Source organism: Caenorhabditis elegans, chromosome IV, assembly GCF_000002985.6.
Source record: "Caenorhabditis elegans chromosome IV".
Classification (NCBI taxonomy): Eukaryota; Metazoa; Nematoda; class Chromadorea; order Rhabditida; family Rhabditidae; genus Caenorhabditis; species Caenorhabditis elegans.
The window spans coordinates 16,895,559-16,912,846 of NC_003282.8; the positions used below are offsets into that span (position 1 = coordinate 16,895,559).

Consider the following 17,288-nt stretch of genomic DNA (forward strand, 5'->3'; position numbering starts at 1 on the left):
CCTTATATAACCAACGTTTTTTTTTCAGAGTTTCGCCCGTTTCCGGGTCTCAGTGAGCACGGGCAGATCGGAGAGTTCGAGATCGTCGAGAGAGAGTGAGAAGTTTAATTAGCTCACACATGTTTGTGTTGAAATCGAATTGCAAAGTGAAAAGTACAAATTTTGCAGGCAACACGATGCATGGAAGTCGAAGAATCGCACCAATCACAACCAGAACAACAAGGCTCACCGTATTGGAATCACGAAGCCAAAGATCTTCCTCTCCATAGAAGGAAGTCGACGCCAAGTTCATCAAGAACCTCCGCTTCGAGGTTAGATATAGATCCGGGGATCTTTCTTTATAATAATCCGAAAATCCCTAAAATCAAATTTCCGTTTCAGGTTCTCGACTTCCACAATGTAAAATTCCAAGACTACAACGTTCTGACCGATCAGGAGCTGAGAGAAGGCGTCAAAATCTTCAGCTAATGGCCAACAATTCCACAAGTCTATGTGAAGGGAGAGTTCGTCGGCGGATGTGATATTCTCATTTCAATGCACAAAGATGGAGAGATTTCCGACGAATATGGGGCACAATAAATGATTTTTCATGTTAAAAATAAAAATTTAGATGTTTTTTCTTGAATAAATCATCCACAGATTGTATTATTTATTCAGCAAAAAGTGCTCGGTAGGTTGGTCGAAGACGAGTGAAGGGAATTAAATTTCAATAAATAAATGGGGCCCATTTTTACAATAAAATCAGTGAAAAAAGGGTAATTGATAAAAAATTCGAAATGTATCCTTATTTCCACAACTTCTGTTGGTCGAGAATATTAATAGTACCCACGCCGTCAATAAGGAAATTCAAAACGACAAGAATTCCACCTTGGCAGAAGCTCAACGTACTAGAGAGAGAAAGGGACCGGAGACGTGATCGATACCGACTACTTACACCCTACACGGCCTCCACATATTGGAGTAAAACCCAGTTTTTATAAACAAAAAACATTTAGATTTATTCCAGGAAAAAAGAGAGACAAATTATTTTCAAATTCTTACAAAACTCTTTTATGAAAAATGCAGAATAGTTGAAAATTTAAAATTTTCAGTGTGCACAGAGCAGCTAACATCACGTAGTAATTGAAAAATCGAATGAAATTACTGTTTCATCTAGTTAATAAATATTGCCAACCTTTCTAAATGATATTTTTTCGATTCCTTGAAATTGCTTTGGTAATTGAAACTTGGATTTTTCAAAATTAATTCTCACATTTTACGTTTCTAATCGATATTTCCAGTTTGCTGATGGAAATTATTTGAAAATCATTATTGAGCCGAGGTTGTAGTTTTGGACAGTTTTTGTTGATATTCAGAAGGAAAAAGTTAGACGTAAAAATCTCGACTGACTAATGTAAATAGAAATTCAAAATTTACAATGTGAATATATATTGCGAAGCTTTGAGTGAAACAGCTTTTAATGTAAATAATTTTTAAAAAAGTATCAGCTGAAACCTTATTTCATTGATTATTTTCCTTTTTCGCAAAAATAGAAACCAAATATTTAATTTGTAAAGTTTCTACTGTTTCATTGACTCTTTATAGTTCACGTTCACGATCAGAGGATTGATTATTACAATTTATCATCTGAGACTTATTTTGTAGTTGAAGCATTTTTTTAACTGGCGAAAATATTTTAAAAACGGTGATTTCTGCATTTTGGCTAACCTGAAAATTCAAAAAATCCCTAAAATTGTCTTCAGACCTCAAAATGTCTTCGGCTTTATTTTTAACTTGGCGATTGTGCTTGAAATAGGCGTAAGACAGGCAAACGGGCCTGCATACCCAGGAAGTCTCCAATATATTATTATACCGCAATATTTTGACGTACATGTACTTGAGGTTTTTCTTCCATTTTTTTGAATTCCATATCCTACTTTTTCAAATCACATTTTTTTGCTGTTTCAAATATTTGATTTTCAAAATTTGCATCAATGACACATTTGGTATGGAAAAGCAACTATTGTTTCAGTACATGAATAACTTGGGCGATATTTTCATTTTATTAATAGGTTTTTTACTTATTTGTTTTTCTATTCAAAAATATACAGTGAAACATATGCAAACTGGAAAACTGAAAACCTGCCTTCAACTGTTGAAAATTTATTTCTAGTTGAAAAATAAATTCGATGAAACTGTGAATATTTATAATTAGAAAAAAAAATTTCTTTTTCAATGAATACAATTGTATTTAAAATGTTGAATACAGCTTTTAAACGTTTTTACAATACTTTATTGATGTTTTAATTTTTAAAAAAATCGGTCATTCTCAGGCTTAGGGAAATGATTTTCTAATCCTTGTAAAAATGAAAACAGTATTAAAATAAACATTCGCGTGTGGATTAAAATTAAAAAGGTAGTGTTAAATAATTAAAAATCATTTTGGGGGGAACGAAACCCATAAGTACCAAAAAAGCTACAATTTCATGAGTTAAATGAAATGGAGTTAAATAACGCTTTGATTTGACTTACTTGATGCTTCAATAAACCACATTCAAATGAAATATTTTAGGACAAAGATTAAAGAACAGTTTGATGAAAAACTACACCCAAGGCTGCCTTCAGGGCAAAGGTCCGTGACCTCTCGGCCTATTTGAATTGCTAATAGAAATACATGAGCTCTGAGAATCGTAAAAATTGAAATAGTGTGATTTACTTTTTGACAGTTTCACGGTGTCCATAATGTGTACAACGTTTATTCCATTTTGGTCCTACTATCGGTCTATTTCGATTATCGGTCTATTCTCTTATTTCACAGTCTGCACTATAGGCACCGTCCACTTTCGAAAAATTTTAATATTACAAATTCTGTTTGTTGTTAGTGAATATAATTCTAAATGAGAGACAAAGAAACAAGCAAATTGTTTTTGTTTAAATGGATAAAAATTTAACAGCTCAATGAAACAGACACAAAATAAGTGATTTTTTTTTTCGAATTGCGTATTTAATTTTTCAACTTTAAATTTTTAATTTATGATATAGTAAGTCAACCTATAAAGAAGTGAGTATAACATATTTGATTTCAATATACATATTTATCAAGTATGTGAAACATGTATCGTCCTACATACCGCGCAACGTGGACAACAGTTGTATCACATCTGAAAATATTTTGACGTAGAGGAAGATCTATGTTTTGTAATACATCCAGTATTATTAGTACTAGTGTAGTTTGTAGTCTATTACATCATAAAAGTACACACTGAACCTACCAAGCTACCCTTCTTTTGTTCATTCTCTTATCTAAAGATATAGCGAATTAAAAAAATTTTATTAAAGACTCAAAATAGATCCGAAATTCTGGATTTTTTTTCTGTTTTCCAATTGAACAATGGACTGAAGACTAACAAATTTTCATTACTTATCATCGATTAATAATAGAAAACATTAGGAATTTTAAAATGAGAATGTTCTAGAAGATTTATACTGTTTCAAGACATTCATAAGAATTCACTACTTGGTGCAATGCTATTATGATGTTTGTTTTGTATGGAACATGGATGCCAATTTCTTGTTTCTTGCATTTCTTCTTTCATTTTTTTTTTTTTGGATTCTGTACTTTTTCCAGGTCTATTCAATACATCGAGCAAAGAGAGCTATCAATTTTTAGTACAGTGGCAATGGTAGAAGATACAAGTTCAAATTAATATCAAAAAAACCTTGAATGCTGCTTTTAACCGTCACTAAAACTTTGGTTTATATTTAGTTTTTAGTTTTTATAGTTAAAAATAACTACAGTCTTATGAATTTTACATAAAATAAAGTTAACATCTCATATTATACATCTCTATCCTCTATGTTTGTGGAAGAACAGTTTGATGAAAAACTACACCGAAAACTGCCTAAAAGTTGGAGGAGCCCCGATGACCCCCCTCGACTTGTTTGAATTTCTAATTGAAACACATGAATTCTGAAAATCGCTCGTAAATATTGCAATAGTGTGATTTTTTTTTGACAATTTCACGGTGTCCATAAAGTGTGCAAAGTTTATCCCATTTTGGTATTTAACACTTGTTGAAATTTTTCTAAACACGAACGACTTTTTTCCCAAAGAACGGAAGATTTGAAAACAATTTGAAGCGGCAAGTTTTATAAAAGCTGGTAACCTTTGCATATAATTTTTCATTATTTTTGTTTCAAGTTTGCTTTCTGTATTATTTAAAAACATATAGTTCCGCAATTTTATATTCTAATCTACTTTTTTTTTCTTTTTTTTTTAAATTGTACCAACATTCCACTTGAGTAAGTTTAGAAAATAAAATAGTTTGAGTGAAATGATTTTTGACTGTTTCACAGTTTCCATGAAATATTAACACGAATTCCTTTTTTAGTTTCTTTGAGATATCCAAATATTCACCTAAATTTCATTAAAATTATCAAGCTGGTGAAACGGGGGGTTTTTTTTTTGCAAACGTAGTTATTAAAAAACAACTTTGAGATACTTTAACAAGCTCAAATTTTTCGTAGGATTTTGTTGAAAAATCAATTAAAATGAAAGCGACACTTCTAGATGAAACTCGAAAATTTTGAAAAAAAAAAAATTTTTCAATGATTGTTCCTTAATTTTTGATAAAGCTTCAAAAATAAGATGATCTTAATATGTAAATAAGTTGGATCGCAGAATCAAAAACAAAATATTTTATTCCAATATATCAAGTATGTGAAACGGGTTTTATCCTACACACAGCGCCACGTAGGCAGTAACTGTTTCCGTTTTCAGTGGCATCACAGCTGGAAATGTTTTGATTTAAATTGGAAAAAATCTATGATTTATGTGTGAAGCATAATATTTCTGCAAGAACTTCAATTTTTTAAAAGAAATGATAACAAAGCTTGAACATATTAATTTAAGTCTCAAAAAAACACTCACTCCCAATACCGGACAATAGATGTTCCTTCGATAAGTGCAGACGCATTGGGCACTCCCTCCTGAGAGTTTGGACCCCAATTAAAGCATGTAATACCATTTAAAGTTGGGTCAGACATGTTGTATTGGGCACTTGATGAGCGGATTCCGTCGATCCAAAAGTACATATTAGAGTATCGTGTAGGTGGAAGGGCGGAGTTACTTTTCTTTGTTAGATAATCTGGAATTTAATGGAAAAAGTTACTTTGCGTGTTTGAAAAGGTAAATATTTCATTTCATTAAGCGTCTAGAACTAGAAAAATACTTAACAAAGCAACGAAACCGCAAAAAATTCTACTTGTAAAATACATCAAATCGTGATTTTTAGCCTAAAATTGGCCGATTTTTACCAAAAAAAGCGGTGCAATCGCGGTCTAGTGATAAAAAACTGCAAATCCCACATCCAATAGTGTATCCTTCTGCGTACGCATAGGCGCCTGTAATGACAAGCCCGTTTCCTTCTGTACACAAAAAAAAAATCGTCCTGCAGCACGATTTTGGCAGAATGGTCCGAAAAATGTGCGGATCTGAAAAAACTATACTTCTCGAAAACCTTACTGCCTTGCAGCGCCCGACATCTAACGGGTTTCACCACTAGATGTGCTTCTGTTCTCATAGCGGAACCCGCTATTTGTCGGGTGCGTTGTGGACAATATCAATGGAGGTGTTATTTAAAGGGCTCCAAAACGCTGCGGAACAGCGGAGGCCCGGAAGATGTCGGTCGCCCCACAACGGGCCACTCACCGAAATGCAAACCGCAATATCTCCTCGAATCGATGCGAAGGATTCTTCATCGCATTGAACAAAATATTTAAAATCAAATTTCCATTCAATAAGATCGTCGTTTTCAATTTCGGAAATTGTGTAGTTAAAAACTATTTTTTCAGATGTAAAAGATTCCTGAAAAAAAAAATTTTGTTTTGGATTCTGGTTTTGTGGAATTTCCGTATTTAATGTAAACAATTTAGTTTTTATAAACTTTTTGACAGTGTGAAAAAAACCTTTAAAAAATAACATTTTCAAAGTTCCAACTCCCACTTTTAAGAAAATACCGCAACAGTGAGTTGGTAAAAACAATACATTCATTTAATTTCACTTGACGGATTTTTTTGTATTCGAGTAAACAAAAACATGTATTTAAATACATTTGTGACGTCACAAATGTATTTTAATACATTTTGCTACATTACTTGAATAACCCCATTACTAATCGACTAAAAAAATAGTTTAAAAATTTAAAAAAATACAAAAATAAAAATAATCTCACCGTAACAGTCGTTTGCCCAAACATTGGTCTAGAAAAAGTTTCAGAACAATCTTCCTGAGTTCTCTGAAAATTTTCTTCGAATAGTCGTTTAGGTGTTTGTACTGAGTTTTAGTTTGCAAAATTCTTGAGAGTCAGTTGCTACTAAATAGCCAGCAGAATTGACGGTATTTTAGCAAAAAATATTTAAGAAGTTATCGAAACAGTGAAAATTTTGAAAATTGATCACCTTACCTTAATGCCCACAATATTGCCACCAGCTCCAATAATTTTTTGAACAGAAAATGGAGTTCCAATTTTATAAATTTTGCATCCGGCGGAGGTTCGAAATATTACCTGAAACCCACATTTCAGTCTCAGTCTCACGTGGTGTCAGGCTGTCCCAATACAGTCTGATCTACAAAAAATGCGGGAATTTTTTCCCAGAAAAATTAAAAAATTGTGACGTCATCACGCTCTTAACCATGCGAAATCAGATGAGATGTCTGCGTCTCACCTCCCGCATTTTTCGAAGATCAAAGCGAAATGGGACTTTCTGACTCCACGTGAAGTCTCCTCTTTATTCTAACCTACCACACAAGTGACGTCATAATAACACTTTTGTAGACATTCATCCCAACTTCCAGAATACGTTTCAGAAATCTCGGTGTCATTGGGAGATCCCCAGATTAATACCAATTTAGTGTTAACATTCAAAGAATCCACGTGGCTTAGTGCAGTGAGAAAAACGAGAAACCCGGTGGAAAGATGCATTTTGAGTGAAACTGGAAAAGCGGCGAGATGTCACTTTTCAAAAACAACATTAAAAGCACGTTTCCTAGGCTGTGGTAATGTTTTAAATATATAGGTAATGTAATACGATTTTTTGACCTAGTCACATCAAATTTTGTTATTTTTTCTTGAAAATTTTGGACAAGGGGTTTTTTGACATTTGAAATCGAATGGCATTGTCAGTTTTTCAAGAAAAAAATCAGAATGGCGTGAAACGCGAAAACATAGGGGGGCGCTATAGAAGTTGCACGCACTATAGAACTATATTTCGCAACAAAAATTGTATGTTTCACTGTTTCACGGTTTACTGTTTCTCGAACATGTCAATTTTAATTTAAGTACCATTTGTTGCTTATACAAACAAAAAAAGCGACATTTATTTTCCTAAAAATTATACTGTTTCACTATTTTTTCATAGAATTGGCCATACTATTAGATGCATTGGGAATGGAAAAATACGATCTCACAAATTTATCATAATTTATTTTTGATCTACCTGTCGAACTTGACTCCGCCCCCAATATTGTTGCCATTGTTATTTTGTTGTGGATGTCTTGTCGAAGGAAGAGGAGGAGCCTAGTAAAGAAGGTAGATCAAAAATAAATTAGGAGAAAATTGTGCGATCGTATGTTTTTCGATAATATAATAGTTGTTTAACTTTTAAAATTTTATTTAATTTTTACAATTATTTGGTAGTTTTCTGCTTGCCCTTTGACATTCTTGAAAAACATTAGCAAATGTGCAAAATAAAGTAAATTGGTTGATTTTTTATTAAAAAACAGTATTTTCAATATTGCAAAGCAGGCTTAGTTCTACATATTGATCCACGTAGACAAAACGTGCCAGCTTGGGCAACATTGCAACTGAAAATTTATCAGTTACGAAGTACGCCAGCATTTGTCCCACTAACTTGGTTGCAAAAATAGTTCCGCCGGACATATTGACTAGGAAAGTACACGGATTGCCATTAAAATTGTCGCTTTGAAACCACCTATAGCCAGTTGTTCCGTTCAGAGTTTCATCTGGTTCCTCCCAGAAATGCACATTATTTTATGAAAATGTAGTGGAATCTTTCAAATTTCAAGTTGATCAGAGCTTCAAAAGTGGATAATTAAAATTTTTTAATACATTTTTTAAAATAGAAATTATGAGACAGTTGATGAAACTTCATCTCAAATTTGACAACATTAAAGGTGTTTTTTTTTTCAATTTCAGAAATTTTCGCTATCGAAATTGTATCATGTATGGAGCGTTTAATATGTTATGATGATAAAATTTTAACCAGGAATCAAAATTCAATTCTATTAAAAATTGTCTGTTTCAAGTTGTCAATTAAAACAAGCATCGGTTTAAGGTAATCACTCCTGAAGAAATTGTGGAAATTATAAAAAAAAGTTCAGACTTATGCATGTTGGATTATCCAAAACTCAAGTGAAAAATGGTAATTTTCCAAATGAATATTTTCATGTTATTTGAACTAGCAAAAACCACATTTTACTTCTAAATTCTTGGAATTAGGCGGCGGCGGTCATGTAGGCAACAAAGTGCCTTTTGCCTGACATCTGCCTGTCTCGCGCCTTCTGCTAAACACACTATTCATTTAAATATTTGATTTTGGCAAACTTATTGAAGTTCGTAAATTCACAAAAACAAGCGGGAGACCGTCAGGTATTAGGCAGGCGCAAGGTTTTAAGGCCACGCCTACCATGGAAGTCCTAGTATACATTAGGCAAAATACCGTTTTGCAGGTGACTAGGTATGCCCGAATAAAAGCCTAACTGCCTTGCGGCATATCTGAATTTAAAAAATTACTGTTTCAGTTAATTTACTTGATTTCAAGTTTATTCTGCGAACAATTTGAATCTCATTATGAATGCATTGTACTGAGCGATTGTGTGCGAGGGTTATTTGACTCTTTGTTTGAGTTTTTGTTTTCAATTATATTGTAGAGTGCGGTAATTAGAAATGCTCGGCAGTTGGTAAATTTAGTAATTGGTGGTTCCTGAAATGCTCGGCAATCGTTGGAATTTCCAAAAATTTTGGCAATGTTTAGGCTTAACTTTGTTTTGAGCATTTAAACATTTAAATAAGACGGTAATTTTCTTATAAGAATTCCTAAATTTTAAGGTTTGAAAGATTTATATGCCCACAAGATATTAACACCATTGGAAAAAACTTGGGCTGGATTTATGAAAATAATGAAACAGTTAAAAAATTTTCTGGTTTTTTTTCAAAGTAGCATTTGGCGTCTCCCATAGTACCCGGTGGTCTTATTGAGTATTGTCAGAAGACGTTTTTTTTGTAGTTTTATACTTTCCCTGTTCAAAAACATTTTGCATTACATATTGTCAATTCATTTAAATTCATTTAAATTCAAATAAAATTTAACAGAAACCAGCTTAGAAAAAAAACTACTGAAATATACAGAGTACCTGAAACAGGGCATTTTCTGAGAAAATCTTAAAATCGTCCAAGGTTCCGTGTCAATTTATTCACTGAAAAAATCTTGAAGAAATATGTTCCTTTACTTTTTATTTTTAATTATTGTAGTTTCTACATAGTTTTTCAGATTAAAAAAAACTTGCTATTAATGAGGCCGAAAAATTCAGCAACTATGGTGGGAATTCAAAAATAATGAAAAATTTAGAACAAATAATTTAAAATAATTTACAGTTATATTCGGTACATGGGGGCAGAAAAAGACAAAACTCTGATCAAAAATTGAAGCAGTAAAATAAATATTCGAAAATTTTTGATTTTTTCTACTTTTCGTAGAATGCAGTTTCACTTTGCCTATTTAGTGCGCTTCAAAAAGTTTGTTTTAAAAGATGTTATGGAATGAAACATTTCTAATAGTAAAGAAAAAACATTTCAAGGAATATTTTTTTACAAATAATTGCTTAGATTGGAACTTAAAAAATTCATCTTGAAAATAAAAGCGTTTGATTTCTGGAAAATTTTCATATTTTTCTTCGAAAAACTGAGCTGATTTTTAACATTTCAAGTAAGTGACCAATTTGCCGAAAATTCTAAAATTGTTTAAAAAAGTGTTTAACTTTCAAATTTAAAAGCTTTGATTAGTTTAATTAAATCTGATATCTGAAAAATCACAGTTGATGTGTTCAAGAACTAAATTTAACTTTTTTCCAAATTTTCACTGTTTTAGCACCTTTGTATAAATTAGTTTTTAATTTTACATTTCAGTATTTGAAGTAAAATAATACAATTGTGTGGCTAATTTTTTTCTCATGAAATTTGATTTGGCCGACAAATTCGAAACAGTTGGAATTTACAATGAAGTTTTTGAAGGTTTTTTTACTTTACATATTTTTAGAAATGGCGACAATTTCCTGCAAAACAAAATAGATTTTTCACAACCGTTTTAATGAAGTTGTTTTTTTTTGAAATTGATTGCATATTAAAGAACTCTACGAGAAAAATAGTGAAAACGAAACGAGAAGAAGAATTCAGAGAAGTTTAAATGAAAAATGTGAAAGAGTTTGTAATTTTTCAAAAAAAAAAAGAAAAAGAGTTCATCACCTGTTTTCAGAACATTTTCCTAAACTACTTTCAATTTTCAAGCACAATAACGATTTACCCGATTTTTCAAACTTAATCTTGCTGTATCATATACTTGTTAAAATTTGTATTTAAAACTATCACTAATTGGTAGGTAGAGAACTTTTTCATTTATAACAACGAAAATCCAAATCTTGAAACAGGAAAATTTGAATGTTTTTTCACTGTTTCAAAAAACAGTTTTCATCATTTTTTAAGCGTTGAATGAGATTACAGCATATCCGCTGTTTAAAAAAATTATATTAAAAAATATAAGTGAGAAACCAAGCAGAAAACAATTTTCAACCGAAAAAATATTACTGAACTTCCTCCAACTTCATATTCAAAAATTCACAAAATGGTCTTTTATTTTCAGATCTTTATAAAGAACTAAATTTGGTTTAGTTTTTTAAAGAATAACTTTAATTTCACATTTATATACATCAAAATGGGCGGGAAGTGGATTGGAATGCACTTAAAGTTGTGGGTGGATGAATTCAATTAAAATATAAAGATGAAAGTACAAAAAATATAAAATCTGACCCTCTTCGCTTCCGAGGATTAGACAGAACAAATCTTACTCTATGAATATTTGTAAAATATACAAAACTACTTTGAAGACAACGTGAAACCGCCGCTAAAAATTTAGAATTTTCAAAATTATTTTTTCAAGTTGGGAAATTGGAGCTCTTACAATTTCACGTTTTTTTTTCAAATTAAATAAAACATCAATTGAGAAACTGCAGAAAATATGTCATAATGATAAAGTCACCATTTTAGGTATGCAGACATAGTCCCAAATTGATTGAAAACATTTAAAATTCAACATTTTACAGTTTTTCAATATCCATTAGAAAATATTTTTAATTTCACATTTTTAAATTTTATTTCAATTTCACATTTTTTTTTTTTAAAACTATTTTCATAATTGTTTGTTTCTTATTGATTGAGAAGCTTTATTTTCAAAAAAGTGTTTGAATTTTGGATCCAAAAGTTGAAATTGTAAGATTACTTTAAAACCCGTTTTTTTAACAGAAAAAAAAGAAGTAGGTGCGCGAAAAAAAATGTCTAATTGTTTTGAAAAAATAAAATTTTTTGAATTGCCTAAAACATAATTGTATGTTTTTTATGAATCTTTTTAAAAGCAAAAATTTCAATTTTTTTCAGTTTCATATTTTCCATATATTTGGAATTGTTTGCTTCTCACTAGTCGTCAGTCACTCTCCCCACTTCAAAACGTGTAGCCAGTTTTAAGAAAATAATCTCAAATGTACAAATAAATTCAAACAATTTTTAAAAATAAAAATCTTACGAACAATGAAAAATTTAAACTAGACTTGAAATAATTCAAATTGCCCAATGCACATTTCGTGCACATTTGAAGCAAAAAAAAACGAAGAGATTTGTGTTTCAGACAATAGATTTGAATTAAAAATAATATCTGTTTCATGTCTGTGATAAGTTCCAGGGACACCCCGCCTTGTTAATTTGCAATTTTGAATTGCGGAAAAACAGAAAACTTAATTTTTCATGTTTTCTGACAGAAAAAAGATTCAGGAAACGAAGAACTTTGAAATACGAATTTGGTTAAAAAACTATTTTTGAATGAAATTTGAGTTTTATGTAATACAATTTTACCAAGAATCTACAAAATATGTTCAAGAAACAAACAACTTTTGGTTTTTGAAATTTTATTATAATACCCGGGTGAATTTTTATTGAATGCTTTTGTAACTTTTGATTTTTCACACAGCCACACACTCTTTTCTCAAAATTTTCTGATTTATGTCAAATTTTGACAAAAATATTATAGGTTTGTGTCAAGTTTGGTCTTGTTGCCTAGTTCTTTTATGCTTAATTAATTTTACTCAATTCTGAAAACGTCAATACTGTTTTATTTGGAAATCGAACTGAAATTATGCACATTTTGAAACAGTTTTTTTTTCGTAAAATGAAAATTTTAATTTGGAAAAGCTTAAAAATGCCTGAAATAATTTTCTTTGTTCAGTTGATTTGAATTTTGCAAAAAATGAGAGTTCTCAAGATTCTTGGCCGTGTACTTCTCTCGGGCAATGAATTAAGAAAACTTTCAGAATTTAGGCGATTTTTCGTATAAACCTATATTTTGTTTTCTAGAAAATCATAAATTCAAGTTTTTATCTTTTCAATGTTGAAACTAAAGAGAGATATAGAAAATGAAATTTTAAAAAACCTAGTTTTAACAATCTTAATTAAAAAAAAATAATTACAGTTTCACATATTTCATATGTGCGGTTTAGTTATTATGAAGAAGTTGGGCTCCAAATATTTTCAGACATCAAATTTCGTTTAAACTAGCAGTTTTTTTGGCTCAAGTCTTTATTTAAAAATACATATTTTATGAAAAGTATAAAAATTTACAAAAATACATGAAATATTGTTTTTGGTTGTTTAAAAGAAGATTTTTGAAAAGTGTGAAAATGTAATTGTAAATGTTTTATTTAAATGTGCCGTTGTAATTCAGACGTGTATTTTCTCTATTTTTGAAAAGCCATTTTAATTTTAACATGTTTTCAAAATAGGATTAAGCAAAAGTATGTGAATCTTATTGTAAAAACTCAGAAAATAGAAATTCTAAATTAAAAAATTCAGAAAACTTTTACTGTTTCAGAAAGTTTTTTAAACTTAGCATCTATCAGAATATTCACTTTAAAATACAATTTTTTATTAGTGAACCAAGATAAATTGATTTAATTTTAGAAGAACCACAAATTTCGGAAACTAAAATTCAAAAATAATTAAAAAACTTATGGGAAGAGAAAAACTGTGAAGTTAAAAATTGCCACGTTTTGGTTCAAAACTAAAACTTAAAAAATTGTTCAAACTCTATGGAAACTTCTATTGACACTCTGACGTCACGTGTGCTCCCTCAAAATTTATGGAAAATGAAATAATTCTGAAAAAATAAAATTCAGTTTCAAAAAAAAGCTTAAAATGTATACGAAAAATTCACTGAAATTCATAAATTTTTTTAAAATTTAAACAGTTGTGAAACAGTAGAAAATTTTTGTCACTTTTTTATTTAAAAAATTTATTATTTTCTCTCAATCAACAAATAACGATTAACAAGAAAAGAAAGTAGAAATCAAATCAAAAGAGTTACAACAAAAATATAAATTGTTTTCAGAGACCTTTTAATACATAATAATCGAAACAGGTGGAAAAGTTGTATTTTTTCTCAGATATAAAATCCTGTTTCACACAGATTATGAAAAAAAAAACAAGAATTTTATTTTACGACAATTACTGTAAAATAGTGTGGAAAAAACAGCAATTTTTTAATTAGTTGAGAACCCATAAACCGCCAATCAATAAGTTACAGGAACCCTTTTGACCGTCATAAAGATTGGAGATGACGATATTGAAGATGCACCAACTATGCTGGTTAATACTTGGTACATATCCAATTATGACTTCTCTTTTTTTTTTGTCTAGACGTTTTTGAACATTCGGGATGTTCTTGAAAGAAATTAAACGCTTTTAAAAGTGTTTAGGCTTCTAAAAAAACTTAAAATACCGTATATCTTCTATTAATATGGCCTCCCTATTAGACTTGCACTCCCTATTAGTATTGCCCCTCTGAGACCTTCCGAAAATTAGTATGGCACTCCCTATTAGTCTTGCACTCCCTAATAGCCTTGCGTTTACTCTTTTTTATTGCAGGCCCGTCTTTTTTTTTCCTGAATTTTTACAAAAAGATTCGAGCTTTTTCAGAAAAAAACTAGTAAGCTCAAAGTCAGAAAATGTTCTGAAAATTAGTATTGCACTCCCTAATAGTCTTGCAAGCGGGAAGACCATCGAAAAATAGTATTGCAGCCATATTAATAGAAGAAATACGGTATTTATCTTCTTTTTTCAATTATAATTTTCATACTTAATTTGACTTTTAAAACGGGAAATTAAAATTGCTATTTTTGAATCATAAAATTTGTTTTGAAAAATTCATAATAATCATTACCTATATATAAAAAAATAGTGTCCGTTTGTTAAGAAGTGACGTCATAGCTTACAAAGGCAAGGCGTTTTCGGCTGTTGGAGGGATATTAGTTTGGGGTTAGTAGGGGGATATGGGCGGGGTACTGTAGTAGTACTGTAGGAGTACTGTAGGAGTACGGTAGGATTACTGTAGTTTAGGAAAAATTGAGTTTTTGTCTTTTGAAGAGATATAGGTTTGGGGTTATTAGTGGGATATGGTCGGGGTACTGTAGTAGTACTGTAGGAGTACTGTAGAATTACTGTAGTTTGGGAAAAATTGACTTTCCGTCTTTGGAAGGGAAATTGGAAACTTCGGGAAAATTCTGAAATGTTCCAGAACCTTCTGGGAATTTCTGGAAAATTCTAGAATGTTCCAGAACCTTCTGGAAAATTTAAAAAAAATGTTGCTGCGAGATCTTCGTGGCGAGACCCATCGTGGTGAGACCCGTCGTGGTGAGACCCATCGTGGTGAGACCCATCGTGGTGAGACCCATCGTGGTGAGACCCATCGTGGTGAGACCCATCGTGGTGAGACCCATCGTGGTGAGACCCATCGTGGTGAGACCCATCGTGGTGAGACCCGTCGTGGTAAGACCCAAAATTTTGGCGAGAAATTTAAATTTTCTGTGAAAAATATTTTGGCGGGAAATTTAAATTTTCTGTGAAAAATGTTTTGGCGGGAAATTTAAATTTTCTGTAAAAAATATTTTGGAGGGAAATTTAAATTTTCTGAAAAAATATTTTGGAGGGAAATTTAAATTTTCTGAAAAAAATATTTTGGAGGGAAATTTTAATTTTCTGAGAAAAATATTTTGGCGGGAAATTTAAATTTTCTGAAAATTCTAAAATTCTGGAAATCTAGAATCTTCTGGAAATTTCGAAAACATTCTGGAATGTTCCAGAACTTTCTAGAAAAATCGAGAAAATTCTGGAATGTTCCAGAACTTTCTAGAAAAATCGAGAAAATTCTGGAATGTTCCAGAACTTTCTAGAAAAATCGAGAAAATTCTGGAAGTGTATGTGTGTCAAATACTTTTAATGGTGCCAGTCGTTGCCCGCGCCGTAGGCGCGGTCAGCGGCTGGTTTTAAAATATTAAAATTTTAAATTCAGAGTTTTTCCAAATATTAAGCGAAAAAAAAACAGCAAAATAATGAAAAAATATGGAAAAAATATATGTATGTAAATAAAAGAAAATCTATCAGTTTCATGTTTTTGATAAGTTTCATGAGTTTCTTTCTAGACGCTGTTAAATTTCCGCGACTTAAATTGAAATTCTAGATCCAGAAACGTACCCATAATATTAATAAAAAATTATCTATCCAACGGCATGTCAATTCTATCAAAAATCCAATTTTTTTTTGTAATTTCGGCCTTAGTGATTTGTAATAGATTGTAACACAATTTTTTAAAAATATGTGAAACAGTAAAAATAAATTTGATTGAAAGTATTTTTGGGAATTTTCTTAAAAACAGGTGATATACCCAATTTTAACTTTAAAATTAGAAATTTTTGCTGTTTTACATTTGTTTTAAAATTTGTTAAAACCGTTTCATTTAGTATCCATATAAATAAATTTCATAATATTCGGAAATTTGTGCACCATTTCAAGTACTCCTTATCACAGAACTTTATTTATTAATTTTTTAATTCACGATCGTTCAAATCTTGTAATAATGCTATAAAACTGTTGAAAGTACTGAAAAAACTCAATTATGACAATTTTTCCTAATCTTCACAAATTTAGAAAATTTAAAATTTTTTACCTGTTTCAAATTTCCCATTTGTAATTTTTTTTTTTTGAAGTTGTCTTGATTGTAGCGTTTATTTTTTGCTTGAAAGATTCAATCAACATCTCTGTGTTTTTACTACTTCCGTTTAAAGAAGGATTATCCTGAATGGGAAAATTGTTTTAAAATGTAGTATTCGTGCTCAAACTTACAAACATAACAAAAGAAAAACGGGAAAAATCCGTTAAAATTCAGCATTTTAAATCTTAAAATTTGTGTATAGAAATCCTAGGCCTCGCGGATCAATAGAATTTTTGATTTGTTTTTTATTGTGTTTTTAAAAAGTAAGTTATACAATTCCTCCGTCTTAGTTTTCCTAAACTTTTTGAGAAAAAAAACAAATTAAAGTTAAAAAAAAATTTCAATCAATATTTCTTTGAACAATTATGGCCTAGAAATGGTGTGGTGGCCTAGGATTCATTTGCGCGCAAAATTCAAATTCAGCCACTTTCAGCCACTTTCGTCGATTTCAACGGCTGATGCTGAACGTTAACGGTTTTTATCCGTTTTTCTTTTGCAATAACTAGAAATTTGAATACAAATACTACATTTTAAAACAATTTTCCCACTGACGATACTCCTTTTTTGAACCGCTCTCAGACTGGATATTTTCTAAAACTTTGATACTTATCAACATTGGGTAACAGTTTTTTTTTCTGAAATCAACAATTTTTAATATGTTGCACGATTTCTTTCTTCTTCCCAGTTTTCTCAAACTTTTTGAGAAAGAAAACAAATTAAATTTCGAAATAATTACATATAAATCAATCTTTTGTTGAATCAATAAGGCCTAGGAATTGTGTGGTGGCCTAGGATTCATTGACGCGCGAGTTTAAAATTATTCCGCTTTCATCCGCTTTCGTCAATTTTAGTGGCAAATTGCTCAATGTTAACGGTTTTTCGTAAGTTTGAGCACGAATACTACATTAAAAAAAAAACTTACTACA

The 17,288-nt window shown here is 30.7% G+C and overlaps 1 protein-coding gene, 56 non-coding genes and 1 pseudogene across 58 annotated transcripts; 31 read left to right on the top strand and 27 right to left on the bottom strand.

Annotated features, from left to right (window-relative positions):
• Positions 1–29: 29 nt before the first annotated feature.
• T06A10.2 (uncharacterized protein) lies at positions 30–611 on the top strand. The gene is made up of 3 exons (NM_001392453.1): positions 30–121; positions 169–311; positions 382–611. Exons 2-3 carry the CDS (start codon positions 181–183, stop codon positions 401–403), a joined length of 153 nt encoding a protein of 50 aa, NP_001379528.1. The 5' UTR covers positions 30–121; positions 169–180; the 3' UTR covers positions 404–611.
• Positions 612–1,002: 391 nt separating this feature from the next.
• On the bottom strand, positions 1,003–1,023 carry 21ur-7530. The gene has a single exon (NR_067845.1).
• Positions 1,024–1,189: 166 nt separating this feature from the next.
• Positions 1,190–1,210, top strand: 21ur-13786. Its single transcript, NR_067846.1, has one exon.
• A 218-nt stretch (positions 1,211–1,428) lies between these two features.
• 21ur-14415 lies at positions 1,429–1,449 on the bottom strand. The gene has a single exon (NR_067847.1).
• A 135-nt stretch (positions 1,450–1,584) lies between these two features.
• 21ur-2329 lies at positions 1,585–1,605 on the bottom strand. The gene has a single exon (NR_067848.1).
• A 4-nt stretch (positions 1,606–1,609) lies between these two features.
• On the top strand, positions 1,610–1,630 carry 21ur-9611. The gene has a single exon (NR_067849.1).
• A 356-nt stretch (positions 1,631–1,986) lies between these two features.
• On the top strand, positions 1,987–2,007 carry 21ur-4453. Its single transcript, NR_067850.1, has one exon.
• A 41-nt stretch (positions 2,008–2,048) lies between these two features.
• Positions 2,049–2,069, top strand: 21ur-5294. Its single transcript, NR_067851.1, has one exon.
• A 41-nt stretch (positions 2,070–2,110) lies between these two features.
• 21ur-7630 lies at positions 2,111–2,131 on the bottom strand. The gene has a single exon (NR_067852.1).
• A 617-nt stretch (positions 2,132–2,748) lies between these two features.
• 21ur-4606 lies at positions 2,749–2,769 on the top strand. The gene has a single exon (NR_067853.1).
• A 110-nt stretch (positions 2,770–2,879) lies between these two features.
• Positions 2,880–2,900, bottom strand: 21ur-572. The gene has a single exon (NR_067854.1).
• Positions 2,901–4,053: 1,153 nt separating this feature from the next.
• Positions 4,054–4,074, bottom strand: 21ur-6458. The gene has a single exon (NR_067855.1).
• On the bottom strand, positions 4,055–4,075 carry 21ur-14341. The gene has a single exon (NR_067856.1).
• Positions 4,076–4,370: 295 nt separating this feature from the next.
• On the top strand, positions 4,371–4,391 carry 21ur-7443. The gene has a single exon (NR_067857.1).
• Positions 4,392–4,691: 300 nt separating this feature from the next.
• On the bottom strand, positions 4,692–6,962 carry Y116A8C.1 (annotated as a pseudogene). Its single transcript has 7 exons — positions 6,783–6,962; positions 6,444–6,545; positions 6,213–6,275; positions 5,690–5,845; positions 5,347–5,472; positions 4,910–5,126; positions 4,692–4,770 (listed from the first exon to the last, which is right to left on the bottom strand). Coding segments are annotated over exons 1-7 (923 nt in total).
• On the bottom strand, positions 5,164–5,184 carry 21ur-5553. Its single transcript, NR_067858.1, has one exon.
• On the top strand, positions 5,442–5,462 carry 21ur-10877. The gene has a single exon (NR_067859.1).
• On the bottom strand, positions 5,938–5,958 carry 21ur-10404. The gene has a single exon (NR_067860.1).
• Positions 6,042–6,062, top strand: 21ur-1216. The gene has a single exon (NR_067861.1).
• On the bottom strand, positions 6,349–6,369 carry 21ur-8668. Its single transcript, NR_067862.1, has one exon.
• On the bottom strand, positions 6,350–6,370 carry 21ur-6560. Its single transcript, NR_067863.1, has one exon.
• Positions 6,963–7,332: 370 nt separating the features above from the next.
• 21ur-9433 lies at positions 7,333–7,353 on the top strand. Its single transcript, NR_067864.1, has one exon.
• Positions 7,354–7,421: 68 nt separating this feature from the next.
• 21ur-11986 lies at positions 7,422–7,442 on the top strand. Its single transcript, NR_067865.1, has one exon.
• Positions 7,423–7,443, top strand: 21ur-52. Its single transcript, NR_067866.1, has one exon.
• Positions 7,444–8,070: 627 nt separating this feature from the next.
• Positions 8,071–8,091, bottom strand: 21ur-8011. Its single transcript, NR_067867.1, has one exon.
• Positions 8,092–8,338: 247 nt separating this feature from the next.
• Positions 8,339–8,359, top strand: 21ur-13420. The gene has a single exon (NR_067868.1).
• On the top strand, positions 8,343–8,363 carry 21ur-3534. The gene has a single exon (NR_067869.1).
• A 473-nt stretch (positions 8,364–8,836) lies between these two features.
• On the top strand, positions 8,837–8,857 carry 21ur-1338. Its single transcript, NR_067870.1, has one exon.
• A 261-nt stretch (positions 8,858–9,118) lies between these two features.
• On the bottom strand, positions 9,119–9,139 carry 21ur-11764. The gene has a single exon (NR_067871.1).
• On the bottom strand, positions 9,122–9,142 carry 21ur-2006. Its single transcript, NR_067872.1, has one exon.
• A 211-nt stretch (positions 9,143–9,353) lies between these two features.
• On the bottom strand, positions 9,354–9,374 carry 21ur-7785. Its single transcript, NR_067873.1, has one exon.
• Positions 9,375–10,184: 810 nt separating this feature from the next.
• On the top strand, positions 10,185–10,205 carry 21ur-5701. Its single transcript, NR_067874.1, has one exon.
• A 48-nt stretch (positions 10,206–10,253) lies between these two features.
• 21ur-13166 lies at positions 10,254–10,274 on the bottom strand. Its single transcript, NR_067875.1, has one exon.
• A 138-nt stretch (positions 10,275–10,412) lies between these two features.
• Positions 10,413–10,433, bottom strand: 21ur-2089. The gene has a single exon (NR_067876.1).
• Positions 10,434–10,646: 213 nt separating this feature from the next.
• On the top strand, positions 10,647–10,667 carry 21ur-6785. The gene has a single exon (NR_067877.1).
• Positions 10,648–10,668, top strand: 21ur-9629. The gene has a single exon (NR_067878.1).
• 21ur-12453 lies at positions 10,651–10,671 on the top strand. Its single transcript, NR_067879.1, has one exon.
• A 98-nt stretch (positions 10,672–10,769) lies between these two features.
• On the top strand, positions 10,770–10,790 carry 21ur-9280. The gene has a single exon (NR_067880.1).
• Positions 10,791–11,105: 315 nt separating this feature from the next.
• On the bottom strand, positions 11,106–11,126 carry 21ur-3545. The gene has a single exon (NR_067881.1).
• Positions 11,127–11,748: 622 nt separating this feature from the next.
• Positions 11,749–11,769, top strand: 21ur-8565. The gene has a single exon (NR_067882.1).
• Positions 11,770–12,025: 256 nt separating this feature from the next.
• Positions 12,026–12,046, top strand: 21ur-7177. Its single transcript, NR_067883.1, has one exon.
• A 360-nt stretch (positions 12,047–12,406) lies between these two features.
• On the bottom strand, positions 12,407–12,427 carry 21ur-1278. Its single transcript, NR_067884.1, has one exon.
• Positions 12,428–12,831: 404 nt separating this feature from the next.
• On the top strand, positions 12,832–12,852 carry 21ur-5089. Its single transcript, NR_067885.1, has one exon.
• 21ur-461 lies at positions 12,833–12,853 on the top strand. The gene has a single exon (NR_067886.1).
• A 423-nt stretch (positions 12,854–13,276) lies between these two features.
• Positions 13,277–13,297, bottom strand: 21ur-14372. The gene has a single exon (NR_067887.1).
• Positions 13,278–13,298, bottom strand: 21ur-6760. The gene has a single exon (NR_067888.1).
• A 210-nt stretch (positions 13,299–13,508) lies between these two features.
• 21ur-7298 lies at positions 13,509–13,529 on the bottom strand. Its single transcript, NR_067889.1, has one exon.
• A 137-nt stretch (positions 13,530–13,666) lies between these two features.
• Positions 13,667–13,687, bottom strand: 21ur-115. Its single transcript, NR_067890.1, has one exon.
• A 129-nt stretch (positions 13,688–13,816) lies between these two features.
• Positions 13,817–13,837, top strand: 21ur-15680. Its single transcript, NR_067891.1, has one exon.
• A 1,960-nt stretch (positions 13,838–15,797) lies between these two features.
• Positions 15,798–15,818, top strand: 21ur-3417. The gene has a single exon (NR_067892.1).
• On the top strand, positions 15,801–15,821 carry 21ur-7935. Its single transcript, NR_067893.1, has one exon.
• Positions 15,822–15,907: 86 nt separating this feature from the next.
• 21ur-13637 lies at positions 15,908–15,928 on the bottom strand. Its single transcript, NR_067894.1, has one exon.
• Positions 15,912–15,932, bottom strand: 21ur-7164. The gene has a single exon (NR_067895.1).
• A 179-nt stretch (positions 15,933–16,111) lies between these two features.
• 21ur-10754 lies at positions 16,112–16,132 on the top strand. The gene has a single exon (NR_067896.1).
• Positions 16,133–16,201: 69 nt separating this feature from the next.
• On the top strand, positions 16,202–16,222 carry 21ur-2780. Its single transcript, NR_067897.1, has one exon.
• A 144-nt stretch (positions 16,223–16,366) lies between these two features.
• Positions 16,367–16,387, top strand: 21ur-14167. The gene has a single exon (NR_067898.1).
• A 534-nt stretch (positions 16,388–16,921) lies between these two features.
• Positions 16,922–16,942, bottom strand: 21ur-5311. The gene has a single exon (NR_067899.1).
• A 183-nt stretch (positions 16,943–17,125) lies between these two features.
• 21ur-15478 lies at positions 17,126–17,146 on the top strand. Its single transcript, NR_067900.1, has one exon.
• The last annotated feature ends 142 nt before the right edge of the window (positions 17,147–17,288 follow it).

What these genes read in the sequence shown, in the direction of transcription:
- T06A10.2 (NM_001392453.1), top strand. Translation starts at nt 181, where the DNA reads ATGGAAGTCGAAGAATCGCACCAATCACAACCAGAACAACAAGGCTCA. An exon ending in TCAAGAACCTCCGCTTCGAG is followed by an intron (nt 312 to 381) that starts GTTAGATATAGA and finishes TTTCCGTTTCAG; the next exon opens with GTTCTCGACTTCCACAATGT.